The sequence below is a fragment of the Halyomorpha halys genome, unplaced genomic scaffold (assembly GCF_000696795.3).
Source record: "Halyomorpha halys isolate HHAL.00 unplaced genomic scaffold, Hhal_1.1 Scaffold808.1, whole genome shotgun sequence".
NCBI classification, from domain to species: domain Eukaryota; kingdom Metazoa; phylum Arthropoda; class Insecta; order Hemiptera; family Pentatomidae; genus Halyomorpha; species Halyomorpha halys.
This window is the reverse complement of record NW_027111618.1, coordinates 449031-468693: the sequence shown is the minus strand read 5'-3', so window position 1 is coordinate 468693 and position 19663 is coordinate 449031. Positions and strand designations below refer to the sequence as shown.

At 31.2% G+C, this 19663-nt stretch overlaps 2 protein-coding genes across 2 annotated transcripts; one reads left to right on the top strand and one right to left on the bottom strand.

Moving 5' to 3' along the window:
• Window positions 1-1157: 1157 nt before the first annotated feature.
• Window positions 1158-10876, bottom strand: LOC106686314 (uncharacterized). Its single transcript, XM_014429530.2, has 6 exons — window positions 10706-10876; window positions 10364-10634; window positions 6834-6955; window positions 5054-5265; window positions 4666-4932; window positions 1158-1327 (listed from the first exon to the last, which is right to left on the bottom strand). Exons 1-6 carry the CDS (start codon window positions 10781-10783, stop codon window positions 1264-1266), a joined length of 1014 nt encoding a protein of 337 aa, XP_014285016.1. The 5' UTR covers window positions 10784-10876; the 3' UTR covers window positions 1158-1263.
• Window positions 10877-10902: 26 nt separating this feature from the next.
• eIF3e (eukaryotic translation initiation factor 3 subunit e) lies at window positions 10903-19031 on the top strand. Its single transcript, XM_014429529.3, has 9 exons — window positions 10903-11086; window positions 12814-12930; window positions 13016-13174; window positions 13258-13380; window positions 13490-13722; window positions 14616-14733; window positions 14817-15028; window positions 16857-17091; window positions 18928-19031. Exons 1-9 carry the CDS (start codon window positions 10997-10999, stop codon window positions 18961-18963), a joined length of 1323 nt encoding a protein of 440 aa, XP_014285015.1. The 5' UTR covers window positions 10903-10996; the 3' UTR covers window positions 18964-19031.
• The last annotated feature ends 632 nt before the right edge of the window (window positions 19032-19663 follow it).

The following is a 19663-nucleotide window of genomic DNA, read 5'->3' as shown; positions in this document are numbered from 1 at the left end:
AAGGGATCGAAATTCGCCACGTTCAGACACTCCTCACAATATAATTGTTTATAATATAAATTAAAGCTTGACTAATAAACCTTCAGTAAATGAACTAATTTTCCTTATCATTTATTGAATTCATGGTGAATGAACAATAGAGGAAGCTTTATGTTGTTATAAGATTATACATGGTGAATATATAACTAAAACAATTTTATATTGTTATAAATTGTGGTCGAGGATGTGATCCTTAAACAAGTACATCAATGGTTCTGTTTAATTAAGATATTCCCCATGATACAATATTGGGGGATATTATCCGAATTAATTGTAATTTAATGGTATCGCTGGTATAAATATATATAAGAGTAAACTGTATATAGTGGATTTAAAGTAAATTAAGCATGGTTAAATAGGGAAACTAAACATATATTCTTGAATTATTGACACAACTGATTAAATGTGGTTTAGCCAAAAGAATTTACAATATGGATTAGTTAGGTTAGTATTTAATTTTGGTTATTGATTTGAATGGTGTTACATAAAATAACAAAAGATATTACAGTTTACTTAGTGGTTAATTGGTGATGGGCTATTGAGGTTATTGCTGGCACTTGAAGATTGATTACTCCCTTATGCTCTCTTTCCTCCCTCATTCCACCTCTGTCCCTTCTCCTGGGTGCGTTGTAGATTATCAACATATCTTTAATGGTTGAATAGGAGCAAAAATGGCATTGCTCTGAGTGGCCTGTATTTACTCTCTGTCTTGTTCAGAAAAACTTGGGTCCAGAGACCTTTCTACTTTGTGAATTTGCCAATAGATGGCAGCATCTTTAGATCTTATTCAAAATGTGTGAGAGGTCTTCCTCAAATAGCTTCACTATTAACTAACAGATAATACATTTTAATTGGCCTTTGAGTCAACAATTCACACAAGACTACTTATTGACTTAAAACGAAAAGTAATACATTTTTCCCCCTCAGATACATCATATTTTACTACGATGATTTTGATTAAGATTGATATGATCCTTATAATTTCATATTTGAATGTGAAAATAATAAGTAATGCATAAATCTGTCACAGCTCCTTATGAAGTACAAGCTAATGTAATTTATTTACTGTTTAACCAAATAAGTTTTCTTAATTTGATGTATATTTAATTAAAACCATCATTATAAAAACAATTATATTTTCAGTCTTATTATTTATGTATAAACATTATACATATATTAAAATAATTTTCATCTTCTTGAGGAAGTACTTAAATAAGTTATATATCAATAGGCAAAAGGCTGGATGCAGAGCCTGGGAACTTTAATAGGATTCAAGTCTTTTGTATATCTGAAAAATAAAATTTCTCATAAGCCAATTGCCTAATTAGTACAACAATAGCATTGGATCTTTTTATATATTCAGATAAATATATTTTTATAATTATATAAACAATATGGAATAATTAAATAGCCTCCATTGGGAATATTATTCTTTACTGTGTATTGTTCAACTACAGGAGGTAGTATTCTGAATACTGTCAAACATTTACTTCATAGTATAAAGTAATCTGACGGCACTTTTATGGTTCATAAGGATTTATTTGAAGCATTCCAGTACCCACAAAAAATATTTGACTACTACTGTAAGCAGTATTTTTCTTTTTTACAATTGACAGTTCTTAAATACATTTAAAATAAATGGATTGCATTGAGTAATCTCTTCATATTCTTAAAAGAAAATTGATAAAAAAGAACCAGGCGAAATAGTATAGATATGGATAATAATTTATTTATAATATGGATAATAATTTATAGTATAGATAATTTAAGGGTATTCAGAAACTTCTGATAACTTAAATCTCCATTTTAATAATATTAGAGTTTGAAAATCATCAATAATAAATCGCACATCAATTAGTGTGCATAAATGTTTTAATTTGAATAAAAATACATTCAGAAGCAATGATATTTTCGATCTTGGATGATTCTTAGAGTTCTAAGTAAAATTTATAAGAGTGGATAGAGTTCCACGTAAACTCTTTCACTGTTGTTAGAATGCTAGTAAAACCTATTAGACTGTATCGAGTTTCACACAAACTCTATCAGAGTTGCTAGAGTTCCTCATAACCTCAGTTGGAGTTCTACGAGGGACAATTCACCAAAGATAATATCCTTGCTTTTCAACAAATACTTCAAATCGAGGCACAAAGTGCCAGGGCACTTTCTGGGACGGTCTTTTTGTTATAGTTGAGGTTATTTTTATCCACTAGAATCATCCTATACAACTGTCTCAAAGTAAGGTCGGGTCGTCCATAGCTCAGGTGGTCAGGGGCAGTCTTACAGATCTGAGATCTGCTGGCGGTGCCGGTTCGTATCCGGCCTGGGACTTTTTTCATTGAGTGGCAGTCCTACAAAATGAAAACCTTGAATCCCAATCATGGGTAGGTAGTAAAGGACTCCAAAAGCTAGCAGGGTCAGCTCAAAGAAATCCTAGTCTTTCTGTACAATATTTGTATCACGTCAAACAGAAAATAGAACTTTTTTTATCAACCATTATTAATGCAAAGCAGCAATATATTTTTTTTTGAGGAAGATATCTCTTCTTTTTTCATTTTTTTTATTATAGGGATGGGCAAACCACATTCAACATTCCAAAAATATGAGAAACAAACAATAATAAAAGTAGCCGCATAAACATAATTATGTACAATAATCATGCTGACAGTGATATTTTATATTATAATTAATTCTACAGATTAAAAAATAACCTTTAAAGTAACAATGTGTAAAATGGTGTTTAGTCTCATTTCTTGCAAACACTTTTGAGGAACAGGACCAAAACAATAAAGTTTCAGGTTTTCAAACTATTTTTTCCTCCACTTCCTGGCAAAGATTTAGTTATTTATCAAATTTATGCAAACAAAGTGACATTTTATTTTAAATTTCCACGTATTTTCTTCTTCGCCAGGTTCTACATTCTTGGATTGGGCTAAAGATTCTTCCCAATATTTTTTTTTTCAAAAATGAACAGTGAATTTGCATGGCCTTAGTCAATGTCCAAGCTTGGGATTCATGCCTTTGGACCCTAGCCTTGACCAAACCATTCCTAACCTCTGGTGCCCATGTAACCAGCCTAAACTATCACATAGCAGCACCATGGCAGTGGCATAACATTCAAAGCAACAGTGAAGCCAAAAAGGCCATGTCCAAAAAGGTTATGTTAAGGAATGTCCACTATTGTAATCTAAACTGAAACAAAAGGCAGCCAGTGATTGGCTCCTACTCTTCTATCACATCTCAGAAAGGCACATAAGGCCCGCCTTTTTGGTTTCACTTTTCTGCCAGCTTATCCCCTCCATTATACTCCTTCCTCTAAAAGCAGCACCTAGGACAATGGTCACGTGACCAATGGCACCACTTTTGAATTTCAATTCACAAATTTTAGTAAATTATAACTCGTCCTTAACCACATACTCTATTACTCTATATTTATTTATAACCACTACTCCTTTCTATTCATGTTTTAAATTATCCTCACCCCTCTCTAACCATCCTAATGTTCACATTTGTTTGTAACCTCATAAATATAAGAGTATATATTTTCCATAACCTTGCAAATATTTATCTTAACCTAAGTATTTACTTATCCATTTGTTACCTTCCCAGAATTTACATTTTCTATAACCTTCTCAATGTTTAAATTTATCTACATAATTGTTTACAATTTTTACATCCTCAATGAGTTTATTTTCTGTAATCTCATCAATGTTACCTTCCCAATAATAATTTCATTTACTAACCAATTTATTTACATTTTTTTGGGTTTCTTAATACTTACCTGCATGTACCCTTCCAAATATTTACATTTATCTACATGATTGTTGATTATTTTTTATGTCCTTCTTAATGCTTACATTTTCTGAAATCTGTCTTATCTTTATATAACTTTTTGAATGTTTACATTTTCTATAACTTTTCATTTTTTACCATTACCTGTATATTTTAGAGCTTGCTTAATTTTGTTATTTTCTTTAACCTTCCTTATGTTAAAATAACCTCTGTAATCTTCCAAAACCTTTTCGTTGCTTACTATTATCCACCTATTTATTTCCATTTCTCATAACCTTCCCAATGTTTACTTTTGTAACCTATGTTTACACAACGTTCACCCATCTACTGAAGGATCAAGTACCCATTTTATCAACAATAATCTAAAGGCACTATTATATCCGGATATGCGGCGAGCAGGTATGTGTATGGTGGAGAACAGAGCCCTATGGCAGACTAAGTTGAATCAGACTAAAGACAACTTAGTAGGTCTATTGCGAGTGTAGCACCAAAAGAAGAGGAAGATGTTTTTGAAATATTTGTACAAAACAGATAGAAAAAAAAATTATAGTAGCTACTTATTTTTGGTGGATTCATATTTTGCCGTAGATAAAGAAAATAGAAGAGTATTTTCATTGGTCGAATAAACATGAACCATATTCATATTAATGTTTAGAATGTGCTGTTTAGAACCAGTCACAGACTGATTGCTTCAAGAATTTCTAATTTAATAAACAATTCGCTGCACAACAATTTACAGTTAGCAGTTTTGCTAAAACAGATTTTTAGCAACAAAGTGATGCAAATTCTGAATATTAAACTTTATTATTTAACGATTTTCTTCTTCCTAAAACATACCCCCTCCTTCTGCTGATCCTCTTCCTTTCATAACCCGGGGATCCGTCCGATCCAAATTCCTGCTGAGAGATCTTAGTGCATATCATGTAGTTGCTGTTGAGGATACCGTGTGGGCGGCTACTGATGGTAGAGAACTTCCTTGGGACCACGGACATCCTCATGATGTAGGAGACCATTTTCGGTACCCAATAAGATATATAATCGAAATCCACTTCTCCGAAAAACATCTCAGAGTCGCAGTCTAAAGTGTCAGGAAGCATGAGCAACCTTGAATAAATTATACATAAAATAAGTATTAATTATTTTTTTATAAATTTGAAAGTATCAATTATTCCTATGCAAAAATGTCTATAACTGACTGTCATAAATAAATAAATAAATAAATTACCTGGAAGGAAAAAAATTCTTAGACTCGACAGGCGGAGTAGTTGTGAAAAGATCGTTGCACAATGTTTCGATCCTATCATACTTCGGACAGTACAAGTAAAGATCGACGATTGTTAGCAAGTTTATCAAGCAAGGTAAGGAAGACGTCAAGTACTTGAGGGACTGTTCAAAACTGTCAACGAATTCCACTTCGGGGAATACATAGTAATTGAGCTGTGGAAGAAGATTCACGTTAGGAAATTGTGAATTGCATAATTGAATAAAGGAGTGGGTTATTGTGCATGACATTGAATAAAGGAGTGGGTTATCGTTCTGATATTGAATAAAGGAGTGGGTTATTGTGCATGATTTTGAATAAAGGAGTGGGTTATTGATCATGAAATTGAATAAAGGAGTGGGTTATTTTCATTGAGTGAATAAATAATTTTCTTGAAGTAATTTTATTAAATTATCTGACTTAAATTAGCTACTTCAGCTGAAGCTAAAGTTCTATATTAAACCTTAAGCCGGATCCACATGTTGGCCGCTCGCCACGAATCGGAGGCTTGTACAAATGCTCGGTAAACAAAGAGAGGTGGATGTTCCTCTGCTTTTAAAGGGGCCTCTACATGTTGGCCAAGCCATGGCGAACTCGGACGTGCGCGAGCATGTGGATGGGTGGCTTGTACGAGTTGGCCTAAGCTCGTTGCCGATCCGTCGAGAGTCGGTTTTTGGACACAGATCAAATGGGTTCGTGAGAGCCCCCGTGTAGCATCTCCACCATTGTTCTTTGTCTAGTTGCAAATGAGAGCTGTTAGGAGGTTGTAGTTAATTTTTATAATAAGTTTTATATTTAATTTCCTTTCATTTTTTTTTTTTGTAATAAAAATAATATAATCCCAGTGCAATGGCTGAAACCACTTTTACTCCGCCATGCTTGCCTCTCTGAATAACACTGACATGTGGATGGCCCGCTCTTTGTTTACCGAGCATTTGTACAAGCCTCCGGTTCGTGGCGAGCGGCTAACATGTAGATCCGCCTTCAGTGTTATTCAGAGAGACAAGTATGGCGGACGTTCGAGAGGTTTCAGCAATTGCACTAGGATTATATCTTTTTTATTACAAAAAAAGAAAATGAAAGGAAATTAAATATAAATAAATAAGATTAAATATAAAACTTATCATAAAAAGTACCAACAAATATCTTCAATCTCCTAACAGCTCTCAGTTGCAACTGGACAAAGAACAATGGTGGAGATGCTTCACGAGCGCTCTCACGAATCCCTTTGATCTGTGTCCAAAAAACCGACTCTCGACGGATCGGCAACGAGCTTAGGGCAACTCGTACAAGCCACCCATCCACATGCTCGTGCATGTCTGCGTTCGCCATGGCTTGGCCAACATGTAGAGGCCCCTTTAAAAGCAGATCATTGTAATGAAAAATCAATCATCTCAACTTGTTACTTGTCATTTATAAATCATGTTATTTAATTGGATAATGGATTTGTAATTAAAATTTTCAAATTGATAGTTTCATTTTTTTGTTATTTCTTAGTAATTATTCTTATGGAGGAGCGGATCCAGGGGTTGGGTGAGGACGTCTCATGGTCAGGGGTATTGAAGAATTAAATATAAAACTATAACTCATAAATTTTGTGTTTTACAGGCCTTCGAAATTTCCCTCCCACTTGGGAGGTGTTTACTTCTGTGAACTCTCCAACACCCGCCCTCACCAATTGGAGTACCGTAAGGTATAGATCCGCTACTGTTAATATGCACAATGAATTTTGTGAAAGTCAAACCTGATTTGTAAGAGTTGTGAAAACTTGCGAACACTGGTGATGAAAAAACTTTGGCAAAAACGTCCTCGAGCAATGGAAGCAGAAGTTCATAAGATCCCCAACTATCGATCCTAAAGGTATTCCTGCAAAACAAATATAAGTTTTTTTTACATAGTTAAAAGTAATTAAGAATGAATTCATTATCCCTTTACCGCAGTCACTTCTATAAAATAAATGGAACATAAAATATTGTCAGCTAACGATTAATTTATAAATTATCGTAAGAAACAATAAAAGATCGTAATGTCATTTTGAAATAAACCACAACTTTTTTTTTGTGAGCTAAAGAAATTAGAAAAATAAAATTATTGGAAACTTCCCTAAACGTACACAATCTTTTTTTTTTTTACCAGTGTCCGATGAAGGTGCCATTGAAGTATTTTGCGATTTTTACATTTCATTGATTTATTATAAATTTTTAAAGGAACCTATTTTTTGACTTTTTTCCCATAACTTTTATTGAGTTTTCGGAGCAAATACTGCAATAACTAATACTGTGGTACAGCCGCCTGTCATTACTTGATCGTTGGAATTTTGTGCACAAGTTTTCATTTTGTCTGTTACAATGTTTTTCGACCGAGCACTACATTACATACCTTATTAGTTCATTTAAAATTCATTCAGTCCTAACAATGTCCGACAGTAAACTTTATGCGAATCGTTTTTCAAAGCATTGTGTTGAAGAAAGGAATTAGAAATAAAATGTAATGAAAATTTCTTAATCAGTTCAAGTGAAACACGTTCCCAAAATAAATTCATCACTGTACCAGAATTATAAATCTTGCTTGACCCAATATTAGTCTTTTAAATTAAAATTCCTAAATAACGGGGCGTCAAATTTTTCCTTCGCCCCCGGCATCTGGCACCCACGCTAAGCCATTGCTTTCCGCTGTTATCTCTTTTGCTGTATATATATTGTAAAATCGCTATGTTCGAGAAACATATTTTTGACAGAGTATATTTATTTTTTTAAGTTATTCCCTCAATAAATAATATTTATGGTGTGAAACCAGTTTGTTCTACAGCTGATTACAAAGTTATGCACCAATCCTTTTGCTGGATCTACACGTTTGCAATCCAATACTTACTACACAAGCAACACGTGTGCAAATACACAAATCCAACACTTGTACGAATGCTTGGTAAACAGGAGAACAAACGTCAGTATCCACATGCTTGTTTTTTCTTTTGAATTTTTTCGGCTTTAACGTTCGATTTAATCTGTATTTACTATAAAAAGGAACCAAATAAAGATAAACGAAATGAAAACGAAACGTAAATATCAACAAAGTAGGTTGTAGATGACAAAATTTCATATAAATAGTACTACATAACCTATAAATTCAATCTAAGCTCAAGAATTTTTATCAGAAACTTTTTAATTTAATTACCTAGGTATATAATGTTTTCATAAAAATATATTCATGCTATGTTAAATCAAAAATAAACTGCTAAACTTGATTAACAAGGTCTGTAACTATTTATTTACACCGAATTAATAGAATTTTAAGATATTCAAGCATAGACAAAAGATAATTATTAACTCCAAAGGTTCGGGAAATTCTTTAATCAACTAAAACACACCGATAACGGAAAGCAATATTCATCTATTGGCAGTTCTGAAGTAATGCAAATTCTAAACAAACGTGTGGATGCAGCACAAGCGCCCTCAGATTTGTGCCCAAAAACGGGTGACCGCAAATTCAGGTCTAACGTGTACCAGCTAATCCAAATGACATATCCACACGTAAGCGCATGCGCGAATTCGCCATTGTTTGGTAAACGTGTGGGGCACCTTTATGTTTTCTCTAGAAACTTTTTAGTGCAAAAAAAAATTAATGACAAATCTATTCTGGAGTGCTACGATCAGGAATTTCAAGATTTTTTTTCTAATTTTACCTTTCCACATTTTTTGAACAAATTATTAAAATGCCCATTGTATTAAGAAAAAACAGAATACTGCCAACTGATTGAAAAAATAAAACAATAGATTCTTTAGATTTTCAAAGAACCGGGATGTCTAAGTGACAGTTTATTTTAAAATGACCTGAAATTATTCTTTTGAATTTAGTCGAGTATTTAATCAGAAGGTTTAGATACTGAGTACTAACTGTAAACAACATTATAATGACCAACTGAGATGAAACTAGATTCCTAATATTAGATAAATTAAAATCATTATTTAATAACAGAGGCACTGGCATCTTATTTTATTTATTTTTTTTTTTTGCAGCTGGTTAGGAACTTTAGGGTATTTCATACTTCGATTTACTTCATTCACCTAATACACTAACTTATCATATGTCGCTGCAATACTAGAACTGGCATATCTGGCAAATAAAAAAATTTTTTTAGACTGCATCATAGACTAGTAACTTTTTGACAATCCTATGAGCTTTGGGATAATCTTTAACGGTACCACAGTACAGAAAGTAAATATATTACTCACTCTACAGGATTATATATATTTGGAACCCGTCCATTTGAAAGTAACGCCGTAAGGCAAAACAAGAAAAATTGTAATTGTATTTATATACTCATTGTACATATAAATCCGTATTGTATATATATATATTTATGAAATAAAGAGGTTTAGAAAATTTTAAAAAATTTGAAAGTAAAGCCAAAACATTTTTTCGCCACTATTGAAGCAAAACCGCGATATTAATATCAACTATTCATGTTCTGAGTATTTTTTTTGACAGTCAAGTTCAATTTTTAAAAAAAGATTATACAACGAAACAATTGTTAATTGTTAATTGATTATAATCTTGTTATTTTTGTGGGGTATGTAAAAGGGAATCAACACGGTTAGTCGGAATGATAGTAAAACAAGAAATGGGCTTTCAAGTTCTAAGGTTTAGAAGGATAGATTAGGGAGAAAATTCTGAAGTCTGATCACCAAAATTTAAATTTGACGGGTACTGAGTAAGTCCTCCTAACTCATACATTTCAAATTTTTAATGATCGTTTTTCAGAATTTTCTCCGTGATTCATCTGTCTTAACCTCTCAATAAGAATTACGACTGACAGTGTTATGGGTCCTTTAAATGAAGCTTCTGACGATTAAGTTGGTTGCCAACATGCTGGGAAGTCGATGTTGATCGTCCACGAGTAGGTTAGTGGTTGACATTTCATGCTGAAAACAAGGTTGGCGACCAAGTTAATCGCCTGGCAAGACCTTAAACGCACAGATTCAGGTGTTGGTTGGTATGGATTTAATTGCATATAGATTAGAAGAAATTAAAGAACAAATCAAAATCTATGAATCCATGAAATAGTTATAGGAGCAAATGCTGACTAATTATAAGGTTTTAGATGAATCATTTAAATTTGAGGGAAACATTATCTCACTACCCTTCAACAAATTAATTCTTAATTTATGTTATTCGATACTTTGCTAAGTATAATATTTACTACGATGATTCTGCCTCTTTAAAATGAGCAAGAATGATGTTTTTTGCCTATGATCATAATTCACAAATGTATACCTCTAACATAACTTATGAACCTTGCTTTCCCGTTTTCGTTTAGCAAATTTTCATTCAGAGATTTGCAAACCTTCCTTGTGAAAATTACAAATTCTTCAACGTGAATAGGAGTTATCCGTTCGTTATCAACAGACAAATGGATTTTTTTTAAGCTCAGAACTTCCAACTTCTTCTCAAGTTGGCTGTAAAGTTGATCAAACTGTTTCTGCAAGCCTACATAGCACTGTTGTAATTTAAACAGTATTTGTAAATCATGAGCTAAAGATTGAATCTGAAACAGATAATATCAAAATGAGAATAGAAAATTTTAAAGAATGTATAACTAGCTAAGAGATAGCTTACATCATTGTTCAATCTGGAAACAATATCACAACACCAGATATAATTATTTGAAGGAACAACACAATAGTTGGCCTCCATTATGTTTATAAGAACCTTATAAAAATAAATTATGAGCAAACTCACCCGAAATTGTTTTTGTTTTTATGAACCTTCTGTAAAACGTTTTACGAATATTTAGTCGCCCCATGTGTTGGTAACACCAAGCATAGCCTCCCCTCTTTTATGTTGAGAGTGTCTTGTGGCTTATCGTGAGATTATATATTACTGTTATTCATTTAAAATTATTTTAAAATGGCTAAGTTTGATTTAACGCCTGTAATGGCACCTTATTTAGATGTCCATTTGGTGTTTCCTTTGATGGAGTTCATTTCAGGAAAAGAGGTGAGTTTAGGCATATGCACATTTGGGTGGTATGCACATTTAATTGTTTTTCTTGCTAACACTAAATCCTGTCTCTTTTTTAGTGTTACAATTTTAGTCATTATATTAGTTGTGTTACTACTTCATAAACTTGTTAACATCACTTAATTGAAGCTCCATATCTTGAATATTTATTTTGGAAATAATAAGTTTTTTTATCTTTAAGGTTAGTCTAATAGTGATAATTTTACAGAAATTTATCCCTTATTGCAAATCACCATTTCATATCATTTGTTGTACTAGTTATTTTAAATCATACTGTCCCCCTGTTATTGTTCAATTCAGTGTAAATGTGCTTTTCACAGGTTCATCTTATAATAGTAATAGACTGTATCTTTATTGTATGTTGGACTATTAATTTAATTTTGTATTAGCAAGTGCCGACAAGTAGATGGAGTTGAATAACCTTACAGGCAAAATGTTCCTCAGTTGTCTTGTTGTATGACAGCATTCTGTATCCAGATAATTAAAATATTTTAGGTATTGACTATATATTTGAATGTATAAGCTTACTGATTACTAATTGCTACGTTTGGAATCATTTGTTTGCATTAATTGCTCTGTTCGGAATAACTACATATGTAATCATTTATTACTCTTCCAAGGAAAAGAATTGTCGATACAGCTTTTATAGATTTAATAGGTTATTCTCTTTCAGAATACTTTTAAGCCTCTTTTGACTGATATGTAAAATTAAATAATGTAACTGATACCTTTCTTGCAAAGTTTGGTTACTAGTTCTGAAGCATTACTCCAACAAGGTATATGTGTGTGTACTTACTTATAATCTTACCATTATATAATTCAATTATTAATTATGAATGAATTAACTATGTAATTAGATTATAACCAACACTAATGGTCAACCACAACACCTTTTTTGTGGTTGGCTCCATAATAATATTATTATAATATTTTGATGTTAATTGAAAAGGATTCGTTGAGTATTTGTTTATCTCTTGAGCAAGTGGAAGTCCACGACTGTGGTACAGTTAAAGTAGTACAATGTTTTGTAGATTATAACCCACAACTATAGAACATGATGTAATAAGTGAGTTCAGACCCTCTCGTTATGTCGGAACAGTGCTTTGGAATTGTCACCAAATTTTGATGGTAAAATATAAAATTAATTGGTAGTAAAGTTAACATTTCATAAAAATACTTGTTATATTTCAGAGTCTAATGTAATAACTGTCTAGGAGGCTAAGTTAGAATATTGTTAGGTTACAGAATTAAGTACACAGAAAAAGGGAAAAATATAAAATTATTGGTGTTAGAAAATTTTATTAACAACTGTTAATTTAGTAATTGACTTAAAAAAGCAGATTCAGACAGCATGAAAATTTGTATAAGACCCTAACATTATTGGTAGGAGAGAATATATGAAGAAATATGTGTTAAAAGAATGTAGGTTATTTAGATTTCTTGATAAAACATGTTATATTTAGATAAAGCTCTTTTGAAGATCTAGTCTTTTGAAAAACTGTTATCAAATTAGTTGTTTTTAAAGTTACCATTACATAAAAATGTTCGTTATATTTTTTCTAGATATAGACTCTTATAAATATAAATTTTTATATAATATAAACTAAAAAAATATAGATTTTTTCTAGACTCACAGAAAATTTGATTTTACAGCAGCAATTGATTGTTAATCTTAATCCATTGATCTTTTTATTTATTTTCAGATTTACAATAAACAAGAATTACTCCAGGCCAAATTAGATATTTTGAGTAAAACTAACATGATAGATTTTGATATTGATATCAGAAAAATACTCTATCCTGATGAAGGTGTTCCTGAAGTTAGTATTTTATTTTATTTTTAGTATACTATTTATTTATTTATTTATCAGAGTTACCTGTTTATTGAAAATTTTTGTTTTCTAGTTTTTGAAAATTAAAAGAGAGAAAGTTATTACTGAAATGCAAGAATTACAAGATGAAGTGACTTCACTCCTTAAAGTAATAACAGACGACAGCAGTGCAGCTTTAGAAACGATGAAAGACCCAAAAGCTCTAACAGCTTATCTAGCTAAGGAAATTGATGTAAATATTTGTTTGTTACTGCTAAAATCAATTATCTTATAAATTATATTTCATCAGTATTAAGCAAAGTATATGGATTTCAGTTTAATATTGAAATGATGGAAAATATCTACAAAATTGCCAAATTTAAGTATGAGTGTGGTAATTACTCGAGCACAACTGGGTATCTGTACTTTTATCTGCTTGTTATGCCACCTACCGACAAGGTAAAGTAATATTATATATTTTTCAAGTTTTGATTTATGATGGAAAATATATCAAATTTTTATAGTGAATTGTATAGCAAATAAATTTTACTATTCTATTTTCCTTCAGAATTACTTGAGTGTGTTATGGGGTAAACTGGCTGCTGAAATTCTTATCCAGAATTGGGAGACAGCTCTGGAGGACTTAAACAAGTTACGAGAGTTCATAGATTCAACAACATTTAGTTCTTCATTGCAGCTACTACAGCAGAGGACTTGGCTGATCCACTGGAGTTTGTTCATATTTTTCAATCATCCCAAAGGAAGAGATCTCATCATAGACATGTTCTTATACAGGCCCCAGTGAGTTTATTTTGTTTGCTAAATATGAATGATATAAATTAAAGTTTATACTTACAAATCTTCGACCTTTCGTTATTTTCAAGTTAATAATATGTTTGATTTTTTGAGGAGTATAAATAGATTATAATAGGTATTTATTTTGCTGTGTCATTCCATTTGTTTAACCAATCATGAGTAGGTATTTCTCCATCATAGGTAAGAGGGAAAATATACAATTAGCAACATGTTTTAATTCATTATTCATCCAAAATCAGATATAGTTTTAAAGAAACTTTATTTTTTTTAATGCGTGTCTTAAATATTTTTCTTTGCTATGTATTGGGTTGTAAAATTTTATGAATTAGGATACTGAAAGAGTCAAGTTTGGAAGTAGATTATCTTTTCTTAATGAGGATAATGAGATGAGACCTTTTAAACAGATTTTAAATAAAATCACAAAATTGTATGAGTTTAGTCTCTTAAATCTATTTTGTTAAACAATTTTTAGATTTAAAATATGAATTAAATAGAGCATGTTTTATAAAATTAGGAGTGACTAATTAACTAGTGAAATCATTTTTGTGATGAAAATATATATTTTTTTTCTTGTTCCAAACACAACTACTTCAAAATGTTGGTTAAACATAATTTTTTTATTCACAATTTTGATGAATACCTAGTCAAGTATCGAAGGGATTTGAATATGGTTTAGAGCATTGGTATAGTTAGTTTTCTTTTCCAATTTTAAAAATGGATTCTAAGTCCAAATTTCAATTTTCATTACTTCTCAAAATAAAAATGGTAATGGCTAAGTTACACTTGAATATGTGTTTTATAAAATTATGTATTTAAGAGTTAATTTACTATCTAAACTTTACCACCATTCTATAAATGTTCTCTTTTCCTTATTCTAGCTACTTGAATGCTATTCAAACTATGTGTCCTCATATTTTGAGGTATTTGGCAACTGCTGTAATCATTAACAGGTCTCGTAGGAGTGCTCTTAAAGACCTTGTTAAAGTTATTCAACAGGTATGTGAGATTTATATTAACATTCCATTGATATCTTTCATAATTGTATCTTGTTATTATTATTTACAATAACAATATTTTAGGAATCTTATACTTACCGAGATCCAATCACTGAGTTCTTGGAACATCTTTACGTTAATTTTGATTTTGAAGGTGCTCGACAGAAGCTTCATGAGTGCCAAATGGTAGTCTTTTATGATTTCTTCTTAGTCGCCTGTCTGGATGAATTTGTTGAAAACGCTAGGCTCATGATTTTTGAAACATTCTGCCGAATTCATCAGTGCATCAGTATAGGGTATGCAAACTTCTTAATCTATCATTTAAAGCTTCATACATTACAGTTTATTTTAATGGCTAAAGGACAAATTACTAACATTTTTAGGAACTTGTATAGTTTTAATTTATTTAATAAGGTATAGTCCAAGATAAGTTTGCCTGTAGGGAAGGGAACTCATGTACCCACACCCTAGCTCCTTCTCCCCTCCACATGATAGCAAACCCCCTCCTACTAGGAACAAACCAAGAGGCAGTCAGGAACTTTGTAATACCCAACCAGTTTGGGATTGGATAGGTACTTGGAACATATTTATCTCCTCTATTCTCGGTCTCTTAAGTTACTAAGAGGGGACGTTGTTACTAGTTTCTTTAGGTTATCCTTTATCTTTGACTTAGATTGTTTCTTATTGATTCTTGTTTTACTTTGTAGACAAATATATTGACAGCCCTGTTCTGACTTGTTATTTGAGATCATCACTGTATCTTTCAAAAAGTCATTTTTGAGATTTAATAATCTTTTCATTCAGAAGAAAACTGCCTCTTTTAAAATTTAAATTTTTTGTGAAATATTTAGTGCAACTATTTTTTAAATTTTAATGTATTAAAATGCAGTATATTTGGCCCTATCATAGGATTTACTTATGATAAGTGCATTAATTTATGAATTTTCATAAAACATGGATTGGACCACTCTTAGCCTCTGTTTTCATGAATTTAAATGTGTTCATAAAAACATTTTTTGTTTGAGAGTGGATAGTTTTCCCTCCACCCAGTTTACCTGATGGTAAACTTAAAATTTTATTATTATAATGAAAAATAGTTTGGAAAGAGCTGAAAGGAGGAATTTCTATTTGTAAGTTGTTGCAGAAGTAGATTGAGGAGTGGAAAGGAAAGGTTAGGAAAGATTGTCCAGTCTACTGAGTAGGTCTGTTCCAACAATCACTTCTTATTATACAGAACTGTACACAGCATGTGCAGTACAGGATTTGTGAGGGAAAACATGTACTACGCATGCTCTGTACAGTCAGAAGTGGTTCTTTGAACGGACCTAGTGGAGAGAACAGGGGGGTTGGTGGGAGAACGTTTACCCCACTTTCTTCTCCCTCCCTTTACCGACAGGCAAACTGATCTTAATTGCTCTACAATTATATACAGTAAAAGTTTCTTATTTGCTAGAGATAGTTCTTTAAATACATAAAAAAACTATGAATACTGAATGGTAATTTGTATGCTATTGTAGAGTATAGTTTTCAATGTCACAAAATAATAAGAAAAATGCATAATAAATTAGTTCAGTGATTATTATCAATGGTTATTAGACAGTAGTTTAACAGGTTGAGTGATGACTACAAAATAACCCATAGTTTGCATTCTTGTCTACGGATAAATATGAAAGATCTAGTAGTTAGTATTCTTCATAAGTACGCAAACTATGAGTTATTTATCTGTTAAGGAATTAAGTAATTTTGCTTATAAATGGTTGGCAAATGACACACCAAGACGTAAATAGTCAAAAATTAGTATTTTTATCTTAAATGACAAATTTTTTATTCATGTAGGAACAGGAATGACGGTGGCACATAAACAATAAACAAGTTTCATAACATTACTTACAGGTTTTGGGCTTTAAATTTCTCTTCCTTCATCATAATATGATCATAACTCTCCCATTATAAATACCCTTCTTGTAGTACACAGTGTATATCCTTATCAGTAGGTGTCAATACTTATATTGTTCTATTTTAAATGGGTTCACTTCTGGTACACTTCCTCAACTAATTGAGAAAAATTATTTATTATTATATGAATTGAAATGATTAAACTTTTCTTTTATTGTTGTTGTACAGAATGTTAGCTGAAAAACTTAACATGAATCCTGATGAGGCGGAGTGCTGGATTGTAAATTTAATCAGGAATGCTCGCTTGGACGCTAAGATAGACTCCAAATTGGGTCATGTCGTCATGGGCACCCAACCTCTGTCACCATACCAGCAGCTGTTAGAGAAGGTCGACTCACTATCAGTTAGGTCGGAAGCTCTGCAAGCGCTCATAGAGAGGAAGCTTAAAGCAAAGAATCAAGATGTGAGTTTGTACTGAAAGTTTGTTTGATCTCACTTTTCCGCTGGATGTTTGTTGTGATGATGAAAATTAAGTCTTCCATTACGTTTTATTTATAAAAACCTTTCCATAAATAAATATTTTTTTAATCTTGGCTCTTTCAATTGTTATTTATAGTTAGTTTAATATTGTAAACAGTTATTAATAAAAACATTTACAGTTTAAAATATTTAACTAGAAAATCTAATTAATTAGTCAATTTAATTTAATTAGTTGACCATATATAATTGAAGAAAGGTGATTTGGGTGGCATTGAAATAAGGTTACTGAAATAAAAGAAAAGCTATTAGATGCCGACATTTTGACCCTTGTTACATTTTTTCATTCACTATATCTTCCAATTTTTATCTATTTTAAATATATTCATTTAAAGTTTTGGGTTAAGGGGGAGTGGTAGCAGTGTGGTAACGCGCCAGACTACCAATCCTCAGGTTGTCTGATCAAATCCCTGTCACAAATTCACCCCCACATCCAGCTTTCACAGTCTGGATTTACCTCATTTGGTTTGTCCATGGATATTTATTTACAGGAATTTTTGAGATTTGAATAAACCAATCTTTATATAATAGTATTTCGTATCTCTACTAATCAATAAAACTGAAGATTTGCCTGACCCATCTCGAGTTTGTTATTAAAACATGGCCGGTCAGTATGTTTTTAAATTTTTTATGCTTATTATTATTTAAATAAAAGAAAATAAGTTTTCCTTTTGGGACGAAAGGATAATTTAGACTAGTTTTTTTGATATAGGTAACAGAATTATTATCCTACTAATGAAAATTTTACAACATGTGGAAGGGTGCTAGTGATGATTAGCAAAAGGAAAACTGTAAAGTTTTTAAAAAAATCTTTAAAGTAACTTTAATTTTATTTATTTGAGGTAATTGATAATTTTGCTTTGTAAAAGTAACAAAAAATGTTTAAATATGAACCAGGAAAGAATTTGATAATTTTAGGATTGATAGTACTAAAGGTGAAAAATAGAAGCAGCAATTTAGAAACTAAAAATTAGAGACAGCCGAGTGTGTCCGATTTCTCTTGCAATCATATTTACATGGCTTTGTTATATTTTTTAAACTGTAGATGTTTTTAATATCTTATGTTAATTGGAAAATAAGTATATTTTTTAAAAATAGTAATTTATTTAAATCATAGCATATTATCAATATTTTTATGATGTTTTTCTTGGGCCCAACCATATTATCGATAATGGAGTAGTCTGTTCCCAGCTAGAAAAAGGGTATACTGCCTTTGATGGTCAAATCTTAAACCTCTCATATTAATATATATTTCACAAGAAGTGCTTGTGGCATTTCACAACATACATAAAGGACTTAAACCTTGAATATGGATCAAGTAAATTTAAAGTGTATCTAGATTTCCATTGAAAATTATGTAAATTTAATCAACACATATGTTTTGATTTCTAAAATACTTTTAGGAATTTAAAGTTAAAATTTTACTTATTTAGTTTTACTATATATTTTTTAACTTATGTCACCAAAACAAAGGACATCTTTCTTGTTTAATAGCATTAAAAAAAAAATCAAATAATCCTTTTTAAAAATATATTACATGAAGTTGCTCCAATATGCCATATTTCATTTCTTTTTTTTTTTCCTCGCTCTTATACTAGAAAAAGGGATTCAATGAAAAGCCATGGATTTATAATAAATATAGATATGCTTATATATCTTTTTTATTTTGTTAAAAATTTTATTTTATTTAATTTATAATATTTTGGGTATCAACCAAGTGCTATGCGATAATCCCATTTGATAATGAATTTTTTTTTTTTAGATGCGGTGGGGTACTCAAGCCGAACAGTTCAGCTGAATGCAGCTAAATCTATATAAAAGTGTAAAATAATAAATTTTTTTTTGTAATATATCAAATATTTTCTAGGTGGATCAATTTTTTAAAATTACCTTTTCCCCCAAAATCATTGTAGTCTTTTCTTGAGAAGTAAAAAAAAAGTTTTCTTTCTCCTACCACAATTAATTTCATTTATCAATCAATCTTAAAGAACAATGATTGTTTTATTTGAGTAAGTCTATTAAAAATAGATTTACTCCTGCTAGATCATTTTTATTCTTCAATCTCCAGAATGTATGTGCATGTGTAAGTTGTAAATAAAAATTAGCATATTTCATTAGGAAATAAAATGGGTCTCAATACTTTAAAACAGTATTTAATAGCAGTGAATAAATAAAATAAAATATGTTAAATTATTAAAAAAATAAAGTATTTTATATCTCCCCAGTGGTATTGAAATAACAGATATTCAATATGAGAAGATGGTCAGGAGGTATCAGTACCCCACCGAGTGCCGTAACTGCCTGATCATCTGTGAACTCTGTGTGGACCACATTTTCTTGGTCACTTCTTAGATCATATGATCGATTTATCATATGTGATATAATCCTGATCACAGAGCTCGCAGGTTGAACATCAAAGGCGACAACAGGGCCAGCCTGAGGCACTCCCCCCCTTCCTGTAAGACACCGATCTGGCTAGTAGTGTTTGTTCGTATATT

Excerpts from the sequence above, each read along its gene's own strand:
- LOC106686314 (XM_014429530.2), bottom strand. The coding sequence starts at position 10,783 with ATGGAGGCCAACTATTGTGTTGTTCCTTCAAATAATTATATCTGGTGT. Across the intron at positions 10,635-10,705 it reads TTTCCAGATTGAACAATGAT|ATTCAATCTTTAGCTCATGA; the intron begins GTAAGCTATCTC and ends TATCTGTTTCAG. Across the intron at positions 6,956-10,363 it reads GTTCATAAGTTATGTTAGAG|GAATACCTTTAGGATCGATA; the intron begins GTATACATTTGT and ends TTTGTTTTGCAG.
- eIF3e (XM_014429529.3), top strand. The coding sequence starts at position 10,997 with ATGGCTAAGTTTGATTTAACGCCTGTAATGGCACCTTATTTAGATGTC. Across the intron at positions 15,029-16,856 it reads CATCAGTGCATCAGTATAGG|AATGTTAGCTGAAAAACTTA; the intron begins GTATGCAAACTT and ends GTTGTTGTACAG. Across the intron at positions 17,092-18,927 it reads TTAAAGCAAAGAATCAAGAT|ATGCGGTGGGGTACTCAAGC; the intron begins GTGAGTTTGTAC and ends TTTTTTTTTTAG.